Below are 16,312 nucleotides of genomic sequence, written 5' to 3' on the forward strand. Positions count from 1 at the left end.
CAGACAGTCAGGGTCTGCAGTTAACCAGTGTGCTTCTTTACTGGAGGAATTCAAGTGCAAAACAATACAGACGAGAGATAGGGCTAACTTCTTAGATTTTATGCTGAGGAAAGGCCTGAGCTAGCTGCCCCCCTCTCTCTCTTCTGAAGGCTAGTACCCTGGTCAAAGGCGGGTGATCCAGAATCTGTGGCAGAATTTCCCCATCTCAGTGTCTTCTTCTGGTCACTCAGTAGTCTGGCAGAGTCTCCTCTTCCAAGCACCAGTCCCTAACTGCAGAACACTAGGGGCTCTGACTACTCTCCTTATATACCATTTCTAGCTAGACTGGAACCTTCTAGTGGGAGGGGTGGAGTGGAGAAGATTGCCACAAACAGATACATAGTTTCACTTTCAGTCTCTCATAAACTTAAATTAGAGCTTCAATGTTACTTAATGGGATTGACACAGCAGTTTTTCCAGACATAATAACATAGCTAAAACCAGACATTCAAAAGGTCAGACTGTTTGGTTTTGGTGGTAAACAAGTTTGGCTTTTTCCCTCCAAAACATGCTCTTCTTTAAACCCTATTACAGCTGTGGAAAATGACCAGCTTCTCATTTAAAGTCCTAAAAGTCTCTCAGTATTCATTAACCCTTTTTTTTACAGAGTGTTGCAAATACAGTGCAAATGAACAGGATATATATCACAACTTACATATAAAATGTAGTTAAACAGTAATACACAGTGAATGTTAACCCCTTCAAGTTAAATAAAGTAAGAAGTTTATAACATTGCATATGGGAAACAGGGGCAAATTTTAACAGTACTCCCGCTACAGAGCACTACAAGTGTCTATGTAATTAGCTGGGTAGGAGGGGCTATAAAGTAGTTGGTTGTTGTTAGGGGCAGTGATAGGGGAGTGTCTTTGTAAATAGCTGAGTGGGAGGAGCTATAAAATAGCTGGGTGTTGTTAGGGGCAGTGATAGGGGAGTGTCTATGTAAATAGCTGGATGGGAGGAGCTATAAACTAGCTGGGTGTTGTTAGGGTCCATGCTGGAGCTGTGGCAGAGAAAGGACAAGTGTATCATGGGTTTGGATGCATACAGTAACAGGAAGTTCTACCTAAAGAATGGAAACCAGAGTGATATGTTGACATGGTGAAAACGCGTCAAAAGTGTCTAAATTGAAAAAAAGAATAGGGAAGATAACTACAGGAGCATGTCTGTTAAAAACTATAATAATCCCAGAAAACCCCTTTAACCCCTTAGTGACCACCTCTTTGCCTTTTTATGCCGGTCACTAAGGGGCTTTAGGCTGGGCCACCGCCTTTTCACATACTCATGCTCTAACAGCCTGGACTAGCAGGAGTGCTAGTCCAGGCTGTTTAACCCCTTACATGCCACGGGCAATGGTGCCCGCCATATGTAAGCAGGGACAGAAGGAGCGGACTCCTCTGTCTCCCTTCGGCACCCCACAAATGCGATCGCTGGGTGCCAACAATGTGTGTATAAACAGGCTGGGACCTGGTGTAGGTAGGCCCCAAACCTGCCTTGAGTGTTCTCCAGCAGGCTGTGCTCACTCTGGTGCAGTCTGCTGGTCAGTGTCAGTATAGCACTGACATTAAAATGCAATGCACTGTAGGGATAGTGCATTGTATTTTAGAAGCAATCAAAAGATTGGCTGTTCTAGTCCCCTTGTGGGACTATGAAGTGGTAAAAAAAATTATTAAATAAAAAAATTCCAATAAAAAAACTCTTTTTTGTTCCATTAAAAATACACTTTTCAATGCAAAAGATTAAAAAAAATTGCTAAAATAAAATCTCCCCCACATTTTTGTTATCGCCGCGTCTGTAATGACCGTCATGTAAATTATCCCCTACGGTGGAAAAAAAATGCCAGAATTGCTAACTTGTTTTAGTCTTGGGATGCGGCAATACAAAAATATTTTTCTAAAAAAGGACTTTCATTGCACAAAAGTAGTAAAACGTAAAAAAAAACAATGTATTTGGTATCACTGTAATCATACTGACCCAGAGAATAAATATATTATGTTAATTATGCAGAAAAATGAACGCTGCAAAATTTATAACGTATAAGCACAGTGGCAGTATTGCAGTTTTTTCCCATATCCCTCCCAGAAAGAGTTAATAAAAGTTCATCAGAAAGTTATGTGTACCCCAAAATGGCAAACTTGTCCTCCAAAAAACAAGCCCCCATACAGCTACATAGACGGAAAAATAGAAAGTTATAGCTCTTGGAAGGCGACAATGAAAAAAGGAAGAAAGACACTTGGTCAGTGAGGCCCAAAACAGGCTGGCCACTAAGGAGTTAAGGACAATGCAATGACGCAATGTATTTATGCAGTTTATTTTACGGTAATTCTTCTTAACACATGCAGTATATTGGTTGTCGGTACTGACAGTATAAAATACATAGGTTCATAGACAATCACCCCTGCTTCTAGAGTTGTCCTCCCAGAGGTCAATGCTGAGGAATTTAACAATGTGAGCACTACACGTGCTACAGCCAGGTCCATAAATATTGGGACATCAACACAATTCTAAAATTTTTGACTCTATACACCACCACAATGGATTTGAAATGAAACGAACAGGATGTGCTTTAACTGCAGACTGTCAGCTTTAATTTGAGGGTATTTACATCCAAATCAATATTTATGGACCTGGCTGTATATATGGTATATGCTATATGTGCTATATATACTAGTGCACCTCAGTAAATTAGAATAGCATCAAAAAGTTAATCTATTTTAATAATTTAATTCAAAAAGTGAAACTCATATAGATTCATTACACACAGAGTGATCTATTTTAAGTTTTTATTTCTTTTAATGGTTATGATTATGGTTTAGAGCTAATAAAACCCCAAAAATTTGTATCTCAGAAAATTAGAATATTATTATATAGGACCAATTATTAGAATTATTTTTAATACAGAAATGTTGGCCTACTGAAAAGTTTGTACAGTATATGCACTCAATACCTGGTCAAGGCTCCTTTTGCATGAATTACTGCATCAATGCAGCGTGGCATGGAGGCAATCAGCATGTGGCACTGATGAGATGTTATGGAAGCCCAGTTTGGTCTTCAGCTCATCTGCATTGTTAGGTCTGATGTCTCTCATCTTCCTTTTGACAATAACCTATAGATTCTCTATAGGGTTTAGGTCAGGAGAGTTTGCTGGACAACCGACCACAGTGATACAGTGGTTATTGAACCAACCAGGTATTGGTGCTTTTGACAGTGTGGGCTGTTGTCATGTCCTGCTGGAAAATGAAATCAGCATCTCCATAAAGCTTGTCAGAAGAGTGATGAATGAAGTGCTCTAAAATTTCACGGTAGACAACTTGATATAACACAGTGGACCAACACCAGCAGATGACATGGCTCCCTAAACTATCACTGACTGTGGAAACTTCACACTGGACTTCAAGCAACTTGGATTGTGTGCCTCCACACTCTGGGACCTTGATTTCCAAATGAAATGCAAAATTTACTTTCATGTGAAAACAGGACTTTAGACAGCTGAGCAACAGTCCTTTTTCTCCTTAGCCCAATTAAGGGCTCTTTCACACGCGTTCTTTTCTTCCGGCATAGAGTTCCGTCGTCGGGGCTCTATGCCGGAAGAATCCTGATCAGGATTATCCCCATGCATTCTGAATAGAGAGAAATCCGTTCAGGATGCATCAGGATGTCTTCAGTTCCGGACCGGAACGTTTTTTGGCCGGAGAAAATACCGCAGCATGCTGCACTTTTTGCTCCGGCCAAAAATCTGGAACACTTGCCGCAAGGCCGGATCCGGAATTAATGCCCATTGAAAGGCATTAATCCGGATCCGGCCTTAAGCTAAACGTCGTTTCGGCGCATTACCGGATCCGACATTTAGCTTTTTCTGAATGGTTACCATGGCTGCCAAGACGCTAAAGTCCTGTTTGCCATGGTAAAGTGTAGTGGGGAGCGGGGGAGCAGTATACTTACCGTCCGTGCGGCTCCCCGGGCTCTCCAGAGTGACGTCAGGGCGCCCCACGTGCATGGATGACGTGTCGCATGGATCACGTCATCCATGCGCATGGGGCGCTCTGACGTCATTCTGGAGCGCCCTGGGAGCCGCGCAGACTGTAAGTATACTGCTCCCCCGCTCACCACTACTACTATGGCAGCCAGGACTTTAATAGCGTCCTGGCTGCCATAGTAACACTGAACGCATTTTGAAGACGGATCCGTCTTCAAATGCTTTCAGTTCACTTGCGTTTTTCCGGATCCGGCGTGTAATTCCGGCAAGTGGAGTACACGCCGGATCCGGACAACGCAAGTGTGAAAGAGCCCTAAGACGCTTCTGGCGATGTCTCTGGATCATGAATGTTTTGACACAAGGAATGCAACAGTTGTATCCCATGTCCTGGATAGTCTGTGTGGTGGCTCTTGAAGTACTGACTCCAGCTGCTGTCCACTCCTTGTGAATCTCCCCCAAATTCTTGAGAATTCTTTCAAGTCTGCTGTTATCCCTGTTGCTTGTGCACCTTTTTCAACCACATTTTTTCTTTCCATTCAACTTTCCATTAATATGCTTGGTTACAGAACTCTGTGAACAGCCAGCTTCTTTAAGAATGACCTTTTCTGGCTTACACTCCTTGTGGAGGGTGTCAATGACTGTCTTCTGGGGACAACTGTCAAGTCAGCAGTCTTCCTCATGATTGTGTATCCCACTGAACGAGACTAAAGGGCCATTTAAAGGCTTAGAAAACTTTTGCAGGTGTTTCATCATGATAAGGGTCCATTCACACGTCCATTGTTTCTTTCCTGATCTGTTCCGTTTTTTGCTGAACAGATCTGGACCAGATCTGGACCCATTCATTTTCAATGGGTCCTGAAAAAAAATCAGACATTGAGCTGTTCGATTTTTTTCAGGACCCATTGAAAATGAATGGGTCCAGATCTGGTCCAGATCTGTTCAGCAAAAAACGGAACAGATCAGGAAAGAAACAACGGACGTGTGAATGGACCCTTAGAGTGTGACACCATGAGCCTACAATTAGGGTTGTTGGGATACCAACATTTTTATTCGATTTCGATACCATAAAAAAGTATTGCGATACTCGATACCAAGCTGAAAAAATAAAACGCCAAAAAAGCCGCGTGCATTCCGCATTTAAAAAAATTGCGAATTGTGCAGTTTTTTTTTCTGTTCCGGGGTTCACTGCATAGGAGTTTTTAAAAATATTTTAATAGTTTGGATTTTTCGGATGTGGCGATTTGTGATATGTTTAATTATTTATTGTTTATATATTTATATATAAAATTGGAAAAGTGGGTGATTTATACTTAATAATTTGGTGGGTTTTTTAAAACTTTTTTTTTTTTACATTTTATTTAATAACTATTTCCCCCTTATTTAATAACTATTTCCCCCTTAAGGGCTAGAACCTGGAATCTTTAATTCCCTTGTCCTATTCACCCTAATAGAGCTCTATCAGGGTGAATAGGACTTCACACTCTCCCTGCTGCCCTGTTCATATTACACACAGCAGCAGGGAGATTACCATGGCAGCCAGAGCTTCAGTAGTGTCCTGGCTGCCATGATAACCGATCAGAGCCCCAGGATTACACTGCTGGGGCTCCGACCAGAAGCTGCCACTGCTACACCAATGAGAGGAGGTGAGGAGACCCTGTGGCCACTGCCACCAATGATTTTAATACTGGGGGTTTGGGGGGGGGGGGGCGCACTGCACCACCAATGATAATTTACCTTTAATACATGAGCCGGCAGCAGAATCACATAGCTGAAAGCCGCACCTGAGGGGTTAACTGCCGCTGATCGCGGCTATGTGATTCTGCTGCCGGCCCCTGTATTTTATATTAAACGAGGGAACCTGTCACCTAACAACGCCTCCCAAACCACCAGCATTACCTTAAAGTAGCCAGCAGTATGTTTCTAAATATCCTTTTCTTCCTCCGGCCAGATGCACCAAAATCTTGAAAAACAAACTTTAATCCCCTGCATGCGCTATGTAACAGCAGAGTTCGAAGTCAAGGGGGCAGCGGTCTCCTTGCTTCAAGTCAGGATAACCACACCCCCTTTCCCTGCCCCTTCACCTCTGATTGACAGCCGCGCACGTGAACGTTCTTATGTGCACTCACACCCGTGAGCCAGCTTTGCTGTACAGCCGAAAATTATCTGTTGGCTGTCAATTAAAAGGGAAAGGGGGCGTGGTTATCTTGACTTGAACGGAGGAGGCCGCTGCCCCTTGACTTCAAACTGCTGTTACATAGAGAGTACAGGGGATTAAAGTTTGTTTTTCAAGATTTTGGTGCATCTGGCCGGAGAAAGAAAAGGATCTTTAGAAACATACTGCTGGCTACTTTAAGGTAATGCTGGTGGTTTGGGAGGCGTTGTTAGGTGACAGGTTCCCTTTAACTTTCATTGGTGGCGCAGTGCGCCCGCTCCTCTCTCTTCTTATTGGCAGCGGCTGCACAGAGGTAAGGGAGAGAGTGACTCCTTCTCCCCTGTGCTGCTGAGGGAACATGAGCGCGCTGACAGCAGCGCGCTCATGTTCTGTGATGCTAGGCTGCGCAGTAGGGCAGTCTAGTATTGATAAAAGGTAAATCCCGGTATCATATTGATACCGGGACAAAAGTATTGATTGGGTATTAATATTTCGATTACCGCAACAACCCTATCTACAATATAGAATTTTTTCCCAATATTCAAATTTTCTGAGATACTGACTGTTGGGCTTTCATTAGCTGTAAGCCATAATCACAAACATTAAAAGAAATAAACACTTGAAATAGATCATTTTGTGTGTAACAAATCTATCTAGTACTGTATATGAGTTTTATTTTTTTAAATGAGATACAAAATTAACTTTTCTATGATATTTTAATGTATTGAGATGCACTAGTGTGTTCCAAAAGAGGAGAACAAATTTTCTCATTGTGGTGGAAGCTTACGTTGGTCCCATGGGTGCAGCAATAGTTGTGAGGCAGCTGTTCCCAAAAACCTGTAAATAATGTGATTATTATCTGAGAAAACTAAAGGTAGATCACACTAAAGAAGGTGAAGTGTGAAGGAGTCTTTGTGTCAGTATGAAGTGTTTTTTTTTCTTAAAGGCAAGTGGTCTAATAGTTTCTAAAATCATGGCAGTTTTCCAATGTGTCTAAAATTGGCATCAGGCACCCATCTCTTTTTTTTTTTTTTTGCTTTTTATTGGTGTCTATAGAAGCTGGTATTTCCAAGCTGCTAAGAAAGTCAAGCTGTCCTCCGGACTGATCTACAGTATCTGACTGCTAAACACTACAGAAACTGGTTAAAACTCATATGTGCACCCTAGTGATTATCTACATCGAGTCCACATCCATGTTATTGATATGCGCACCCTGGTGATTATCTACATTGAGTCCACATCCATAATATTGATATGTGCACCCTGGTGATAGGGCTCCAACGAGTACTCGATTGCAAATTTTTTGCATCGAGGATTCATTTGTGTCACGTGACCACGGAGCGGGAGTGAAGCGCTTGCTATTACTCCCGCTCCGTGGTCTCCCACTGGCCCCCAATGCACTCGGAATACTCACCTTTCCATCAGGGAGCCTCCGGACACTCAACAGGACTTCCATGGTCCCGTGCTGCACTGACCTCCTGACGTCCGCACGCCATGACCTGACGCACTGTGTGATGTCGGGCAAAGAGCAGCGCAGAATTATGGAGTGTCGGCGGCGCCCCTTGATGCTGTGCACTCCGGGTGTCAGGATGAGGGCAGGCTGGGCTTTCACGGACCGTGCGTCCATGGTTTAACTGAAGTGTGGCCCGGCCTTGGGGGAGAGATGGCACAAGGGGAGCAGAGATGATGGCACAAGGGGGGGAGGGATGATGGCACATGGGGGAGAGATGATGGCACAAGGGGGGAGAGACAATGGCACAAGGGGGAGTGGAGCTGTTGGCACTGGGTGGGGGAGAGCTGAAGGCACCGGGGTGGGGGAGAGCTGAAGGCATCGGGGTGGGGGATTGCTGATGGCACTGAGTGGGTAGAGCTGAAGGCACTTGGGGAGTGGCGCTGAAGGCACTGGGTGGGGAGAGCTGAAGGTACTGGGTGGGGAGAGCTGAAGGCACTGGGGGAGTGGAGCTGATGGCACTGGGGTGGGGGAGAGCTGATGGCACTGGGTGGGGAGAGCTGATGGCACTGAGAGAGTGGAGCTGGTGGCACTAGGGTGGGGGAGAGCTGATGGCACTGGGGTGGGGGAGAGCTGATGGCACTGGGGTGGGGGAGAGCTGATGGCACTGGGGTGGGGGAGAACTGATGGCACTGGGGTGTGGGAGAGCTGATGGCACTGGGGTGTGGGAGAGAGCTGATGGCCCTGGGGGAGTGGAGCTGAAGTCACTGGGGTAAAGGAAAGCTGATGGCACTGGGTGGGGGAGAGCTGATGGCACTGGGGTGGGGAACTGATGGCACTGGGGTGGGGGAGAGCTGATGGCACTGGGGTGGGGAGAGCTGATGGCACTGGGGTGGGGGAGAGCTGATGGCACTGGGGTGGGGGAGAGCTGATGGCACTGGGGTGTGGGAGAGCTAATGGCACTGGGACTGGGGTGGGGGAGAGCTGATGGCACTGGGACTGGGGGAGAGCTGAAGGCACTGGGGTGGGGGAGAGCTGATGGCACTGGGGTGGGGGAGAACTGATGGCACTGGGGTGTGGGAGAGCTGATGGCACTGGGGTGTGGGAGAGAGCTGATGGCCCTGGGGGAGTGGAGCTGAAGTCACTGGGGTGAGGGAAAGCTGATGGCACTGGGTGGGGGTGAGCTGATGGCACTGGGGTGTGGGAGAGCTGATGGCACTGGGGTGGGAGAGAGCTGAATGCACCAGGGGAACGGAGCTGGTGGCAAAGGTGGGGGGGGGGGAGCTGATAGCACTAGGGGATAGTGGAGCTGATGGCACTGGGGTGAACTGATGCACTTGGGCTGATCGCACAGGGGGGAACGAAGGTTGTTGGGGACTGATTGCAGGGGTTCTGATGAGTTTTTATAAAGGAAAACTGTCTATTAATTCATTTTTTTCTTATTAATGATTAATCGTGAAAATAATTGGTAGAATACTCGATTGGTAAAATTATCGTTAGCTGCAGTCCTACCTCTTTATTATCAACATCGAGTCCACATCCATGTTATTGATATGTGCACCCTGGTGATTATCTACATCGAGTGCCCCATCCATGTTATTGATATGTGCACCCTGGTGATTACATCGAGTGCCACATCCATGTTATAGATATGTGCCCCCTTGTGATTATCTACATCCAGTGCCCCATCCATGTTATAGATATATACACCCTGGTGATTATCTACATCAAGTCCACATCCATGTTATTGATATGTGCACCCTGGTGATTATCTACATCGGGTGCCACATCCATGTTATGGTGGGTTCACATCTGCGTTCTGGATTCCGTTATGGCTTACCGTTATAACATGGTTATAACGGAATCCATAAGACGGAAGGATGGATCCGTTATACTGCCCATACACTTGTATTATGAAGAAATGCAAAACGGAAGCCTTTAAAAGGCATTCCGTCTTAATAGAAGTCTATGGGAATCATAACGGATCCGTCCCGTTTCCGTTATGCAGAATGGATAAAAAAAAGTCCTGTCGACAGGACTTTGTTTTCTGTCTTGCATAACGGGAACCAGACGGATCCGTTATAATTCCCCTGGACTTCTATGAAGATGTATCAAAATGGAATGCCTCTTAAAGGCTTCCGTTTTGACCTCCGTCTTATGGATTCTGTTATTTTCCATTATAACCATGTAATAACGGAAAGCCATAACGGAATCCAGAGCACAGAAGTGAACCCACCCTTATTGATATGTGCACCCTGGTGATTATCTACATCCAGTGCCCCATCCATGATATTGATATGTGCACCCTGGTGATTATCTACATCCAGTGCCCCATCCATGTTATTGATATGTGCACCCTGGTGATTATCTACATCGAGTCCACATCCATGTTATTGATATGTGCACCCTGGTGATTATCTACATCCAGTGCCCCATCCATGTTATTGATATGTGCACCCTGGTGATTATCTACATCGAGTCCACATCCATGTTATTGATATGTGCACCCTGGTGATTATCTACATCCAGTGCCCCATCCATGTTATTGATATGTACACCCTGGTGATTATCTACATCCAGTGCCCCATCCATGTTATTGATATGTGCACCCTGGTGATTATCTACATCGAGTCCACATCCATGTTATTGATATGTGCACCCTGGTGATTATCTACATCCAGTGCCCCATCCATGTTATTGATATGTACACCCTGGTGATTATCTACATCTAGTGCCCCATCCATAATATTGATATGTGCACCCTGGTGATTATCTACATCCAGTGCCCAATCCATGTTATTGATATATACACCCTGGTGATTATCTACATCAAGTCCACATCCATGTTATTGATATGTGCACCCTGGTGATTGTCTACATCTAGTGCCACGTCCATGATATTGATATGTGCACCCTGGTGATTATTTACATCTAGTGCCCCATCCATGTTATTGATATGTGCACCCTGGTGATTATCTACATCGAGTCCACATCCATGTTATTGATATGTGCACCCTGGTGATTGTCTACATCTAGTGCCACGTCCATGATATTGATATGCGCACCCTGGTGATTATCTTCATCCAGTGCCCCATCCATGATATTGATATGTGCACCCTGGTGATTATCTTCATTCAGTGCCCCATCCATGATATTGATATGTGCACCCTGGTGATTATCTTCATCCAGTGCCCCATCCATAATATTGATATGTGCACCCTGGTGATTATCTACATCCAGTGCCCCATCCATGTTATTGATATGTACACCCTGGTGATTATCTACATCTAGTGCCCCATCCATGATATTGATATGTGCACCCTGGTGATTATCTACATCCAGTGCCCAATCCATGTTATTGATATATACACCCTGGTGATTATCTACATCAAGTCCACATCCATGTTATTAATATGTGCACCCTGGTGATTGTCTACATCTAGTGCCACGTCCATGATATTGATATGTGCACCCTGGTGATTATTTACATCTAGTGCCCCATCCATGATATTGATATGTGCACCCTGGTGATTATCTACATCGAGTCCACATCCATGTTATTGATATGTGCACCCTGGTGATTATCTACATCGAGTCCACATCCATGTTATTGATATGTGCACCCTGGTGATTGTCTACATCTAGTGCCACGTCAATGATATTGATATGTGCACCCTGGTGATTATTTACATCTAGTGCCCCATCCATGTTATTGATATGGGCACCCTGGTGATTATCTACATCGAGTCCACATCCATGTTATTGATATGTGCATTCTGGTGATTGTCTACATCTAGTGCCACGTCCATGATATTGATATGTGCACCCTGGTGATTATCTTCATCCAGTGCCCCATCCATGATATTGATATGTGCACCCTGGTGATTATCTTCATCCAGTGCCTCATCCATAATATTGATATGTGCACCCTGGTGATTATCTACATCTAGTGCCACATCCATGATATTGATATGTGCACCCTGGTGATTATCTTCATCCAGTGCCCCATCCATAATATTGATATGTGCACCCTGGTGATTATCTACATCTAGTGCCACATCCATGATATTGATATGTGCACCCTGGTGATTATCTACATCCAGTGCCCCATCCATGATATTGATCTGTGCACCCTGGTGATTATCTACATCTAGTGCCACATCCACATGATATTTACTTCCTACCATGGCTGTGTGTGGTGTACAGTGAAGTCATGTCAGCTCTTCCATGGTTGTGAAGGTCACTTGAAACTGCAGAGAGCATATTTATAATTTACTTTTAACAGACAGAAGGTAATATATAGAATGGCTGCCGCTGGTCCTGTCAGGTCCTTCTCTTGGTATGGTACACGGTTAACATACAGAATGACCTTAACATTGCTATTTTTACATGTGCCCTTACATTTTGCAAGAACTATGTAACAACTGTATACAATATTCTGTGTTCAATTATCTTAGGGACGGAGAGCTTGAAAGGTCGGTTATGTCTGATTAAAGTTTTAGAGACACTTGAACTGTTAATAGAGGTGTTGATATATCATGTGATAATCATATCAAGTGTATTAGAATAATAAGTTTGTATTACAAGATTTCTCCACTTCTTATTAATGCAAGGGGTTTAAATTATCTTAGATCTCTAGATACCTACAGGCAAAGGTTGAGGGTGCAGTTTTCTAATGAATCACTGTACTGCTGCCTCCTGTCTATTAAATGTGGGAATGCCTGTATTATGCAGAGTGTATGCACATGATATAGGAACAGTAGGGGCTGATTTACTAATCCTATAGATGGTGTAAGCTTAGACTGACTCTAGAGCTCCACCAGATTTATCACAGTGGTTTGGGCAAGATGGTAAATATGATGCAGGGATAGACGCTTTTCTCTGACTCTGTACCAACTATTGGTTGGCTAAGGCCTCATGCACACGACCGTTGTTGTGTTCCGTTCCGCAAAATGGGGTTCCATTGTTCCGTGATCCGTTTCCGTGTGTCTTCCTTTATTTTTGGAGGATCACCAGACATAAAGGAAGGTAAAAAAAAGTCTAAGTCAAGTTTGCCATGCAAATGATAGGAAAAAAACGGCCGTGGACACACGGACGGGGATGACAATATTGTGTGCCTCCGCGTTTTTTCACGGTCCCATTGACTTGAATGGGTCCGCGAACCGTTTTCCGTGAAAATAAATAGGACAGGTTATATTTTTTTGACGGACTGGAACCACGGATCACGGACGCGGATGACAAACGGTGCATTAGCCAAGTTTTCAGCGGACCCATTGAAAGTCAATGGGTCCGCAGAAAATCACGAAAAACGGAACAACGGACACGGAATAAAACAACGGTCGTGTGCATGAGGCCTTACTTTGAGGCTGATTTTTGTGCCAGAATTGTCGAGAAATACAAACCCTAGATATGCCAATTTGCCCCACTTTTTTAGGTAGATTTTTGGTGTACACACATTAGTAAATCGGGGCCAGTGTTTCCAGTCCCGGCAAGCACTGGGTGATCTGGATGAAGGCCATAATCAGGGGGATACATTGATTTTAACCTACCCTTCCAGCATGCATCATGCATTACCTTTTTCTAACTCCACCCTGACTCCAGCCTAGTATAGAAACCCATTAAGAAAATCAGGGGTATTTACTATTGCGGCGTCAAAAAGGTGCAAATTATAGGACATGCCATATTTGAACCATAATTTGTGACTTTTTGAACTTTTCTAAAGGTGCAGGGCTTATTTAATGAATCTAGTTTGGATTTTCTTTTCACATTGTATCTATACAACAATACAGAATGAATAATGCTGCAACACTTCATAAAGTAGAATGTTATTTATATCTAGTGTCTATAAGTGTGGGTTCACATCACGTTTTTCCCATTCGTTTAATGATACATTGTGAAAAAAAGATGCAAAAGTGAAAACCACTCTTTTGTATTCTAAAGATTCCAGTAAAAAAAAATGTATATGTGAACGTGTGTTTTTTTTTTTTTTACAATGGATCTATATGGTGAACTAATCCCAATTTATGGCGTCTGTCTGAGGCATCCGTTAACGTACCGTATATACTTTCTTTAATACGTTAAACGGATGGCAAAAATGTGATGTGCACTTAGCCTAAGACGTATTCCATATGCTGAAATGTGCTTTTTTTCCCCCTTAGGACCTCTTTGGTGTCAGCATGATTGTGCCATTACTGAACCATCATATGAAATCACTTGGGGCAAGTCCAACTACAGCAGGGATAATAGGTAAGAACTTAAATTATTACACAATGCAAATGGCAGAAATGCTACAATACTCTTAAAATATATCTCAGCCTCTTTGGTAAGTTACTGTCAAGGTGGTTTATGTAAATTCTGAGGAATTCCTCCTGCCACATTGCAGACAGCTCTAGCTGGAGGCAAGGACATGCACCCACTGTCCACCATAGTGTAATGCCAGCCATACACCCTGTTGCCCTATCATAAGATTACAAGTAAGATGAGCTGCAGTAGTAATTTAACATCATATGGGCAGCACGATGTCCCAGTGGTTAGCACTGCAGCGCTGGGGTCCGACCAAGGACAACATCTGCATGGAGTTTGTATGTTCTCCCCGTGTTTGCGTAGGTTTCCTCCGGGTACTCCGGTTTCTTCCCACACTCCAAAGACATACTGATAGGGACCTTAGATTGTGAGCCGCATTGTGGACAGTGATGATAAAGTCTGTAAAGTGCTGCAGAATATAGTAGCGCTATATATAAGTACCGTATTTTTCGCCCTATAAGACGCACCGGCCCATAAGACGCACCTAGGTTTTTGAGGAGGAAAATAAGAAAAAATAATTTTTTAACCAAAAGGTGTGCTTTTGGTGGGTTTTGAACTAATGGTGGTCTGTGCATGACACTACTATGGGGGATCTGTGGCTGGCACTGTTATGGGGGGGATCTGTGGGTGGCACTGTTATGGGGGGATCTGTGGATGGCACTGTTATGGGGGGGATCTGTGGATGGCACTTTTATGGAGGGGATCTGTTGATGGCACTGTTATGGGGGGGATCTGAGGGGGGCACTGTTATGGGGGGATCTGTGGATGGCACTGTTATGGGGGGTGATCTGTGGATGGCACTGTTATGGGGGGTGGGGTGATCTGTGGATGGCACTGTTATGGGGGGGTGATCTGTAGATGGCACTGTTATGGAGGGGGATCTTTGGATGGCACTGCTATATATGTGTCACCCACAGATTCCCCACCCCATAACAGTGCCATCCACATATCCCCCACCCCATAATAGTGGCATCCACAGATCCCCCCCCCCCCATAACAGTGCCATCCACAGATCCCCCCCCTTCCCCATAACAGTGCCATTCACATATCCCCCACCCCATAACAGTGCCATCCACATATCCCCCACCCCATAATAGTGGCATCCACAGATGCCCTAATAACCTGTGGGAGGGGCCGGTGTCGCAGACTGCGATGTATCAGCTGGATGGGGGAGGGAGGAGGGGCCGGTGTCATGCAAATGCGGCGGGGCCGGTGCGGTCACTGTACTCCGGCCCCACCGCTCACTCACTGCTTTATTGCCTAAACATTTTATAATAATAGCTTTCATTGAAGTTCCGATCCCCAGCCCCATCTGTACTACTTACTAAATGTCCTGTAGCAGGCAGAGCAGGGCGGGCAGCCGGCCGGAATTCACTGATGTCACGTGCCTGCACCGCCTACTTAATTCATAAAGTAGGCGGCGCGGGCACGTGACGTCAGTGAGTTCCGGCCAGCCGCCCGCCCTGCTCTGCCTGCTACAGGACATTTAGTAAGTAGTACAGATGGGGCTGGGGATCGGAACTTCAATGAAAGCTATTATTATAAAATGTTTAGGCAATAAAGCAGTGAGTGAGCCGTGGGGCCGGAGTACAGTGACCGCACCGGCCCCGCCGCATTTGCATGACACCGGCCCCTCCTCCCTCCCCCATCCAGCTGATACATCGCAGTCTGCGATGCTGCAGCATCACAGACTGCGATGTAAAATGGCAGCATTCGCCCCATAAGACGCAGGGGCATTTCCCCCCCACTTTTGGGGGGTGGAAAAATGCGTCTTATGGGGCGAAAAATACGGTACATAAAATAAATAAATTTAAAATCATATTTCTGTGTAATCTGCAGAAATGAGGAAGAAACTAAATGAAAGGACTGTGTGGGTCATTTATTAAGACTAGCATTTTAGACGCCTGTCTTAATAAGCCCTTTAGTTGGCGTGGATGTGCCGAAGTTATGTAGGGGCTCCTGCCTCTCCATAACTTCAGCACATCCACCAACGTTCCAAACGTAAGATAGCTTCCTATCGGTCTTACATTTAGACCATTTTCTACGCCTGTGCACTGTATAGTGGTCGTTCTCGCATATGGCAGCTCAGTTCACATTCACCTGACTTGAATGGGAGCCGTGCTGCAGCAGCCAGGTACAGCCTCTGCACAGTGGATGGGGCTGTGGTCTTCTAGCGCTGCAACCAGTATAAACAGCTGATTGGCTTGGGAGCTGGGAGGCGAACTCCTGCAGATCTCACATTGATGATCTATCCTGAGGATTGGTCATCAGCACCTAAGTACCGGTGAACACCTCAGACGAGCGAGTGTCACGCTCCAGACTTGCAGCGGAGAACCCATCCTGAACTTCCAACACTGACAGGGTCGCATTGCATTATATTGCTTTATGATGCAGT

General features: G+C 45.0%; 1 protein-coding gene across 1 annotated transcript in view; it reads left to right on the forward strand.

The window, feature by feature from the left end:
• MFSD9 (major facilitator superfamily domain containing 9) overlaps positions 1 to 16,312 on the forward strand; it is a 44,970-nt gene that overhangs the window by 14,692 nt on the left and 13,966 nt on the right. Inside the window, exon 2 of the mRNA XM_040425019.1 lies at positions 13,773 to 13,860. Coding sequence (XP_040280953.1) covers positions 13,773 to 13,860 — 88 coding nt within the window. The remainder of the gene's footprint in view (positions 1 to 13,772; positions 13,861 to 16,312) is intronic.

The sequence above is a fragment of the Bufo bufo genome, chromosome 3 (genome assembly GCF_905171765.1).
Source record: "Bufo bufo chromosome 3, aBufBuf1.1, whole genome shotgun sequence".
Classification (NCBI taxonomy): domain Eukaryota; kingdom Metazoa; phylum Chordata; class Amphibia; order Anura; family Bufonidae; genus Bufo; species Bufo bufo.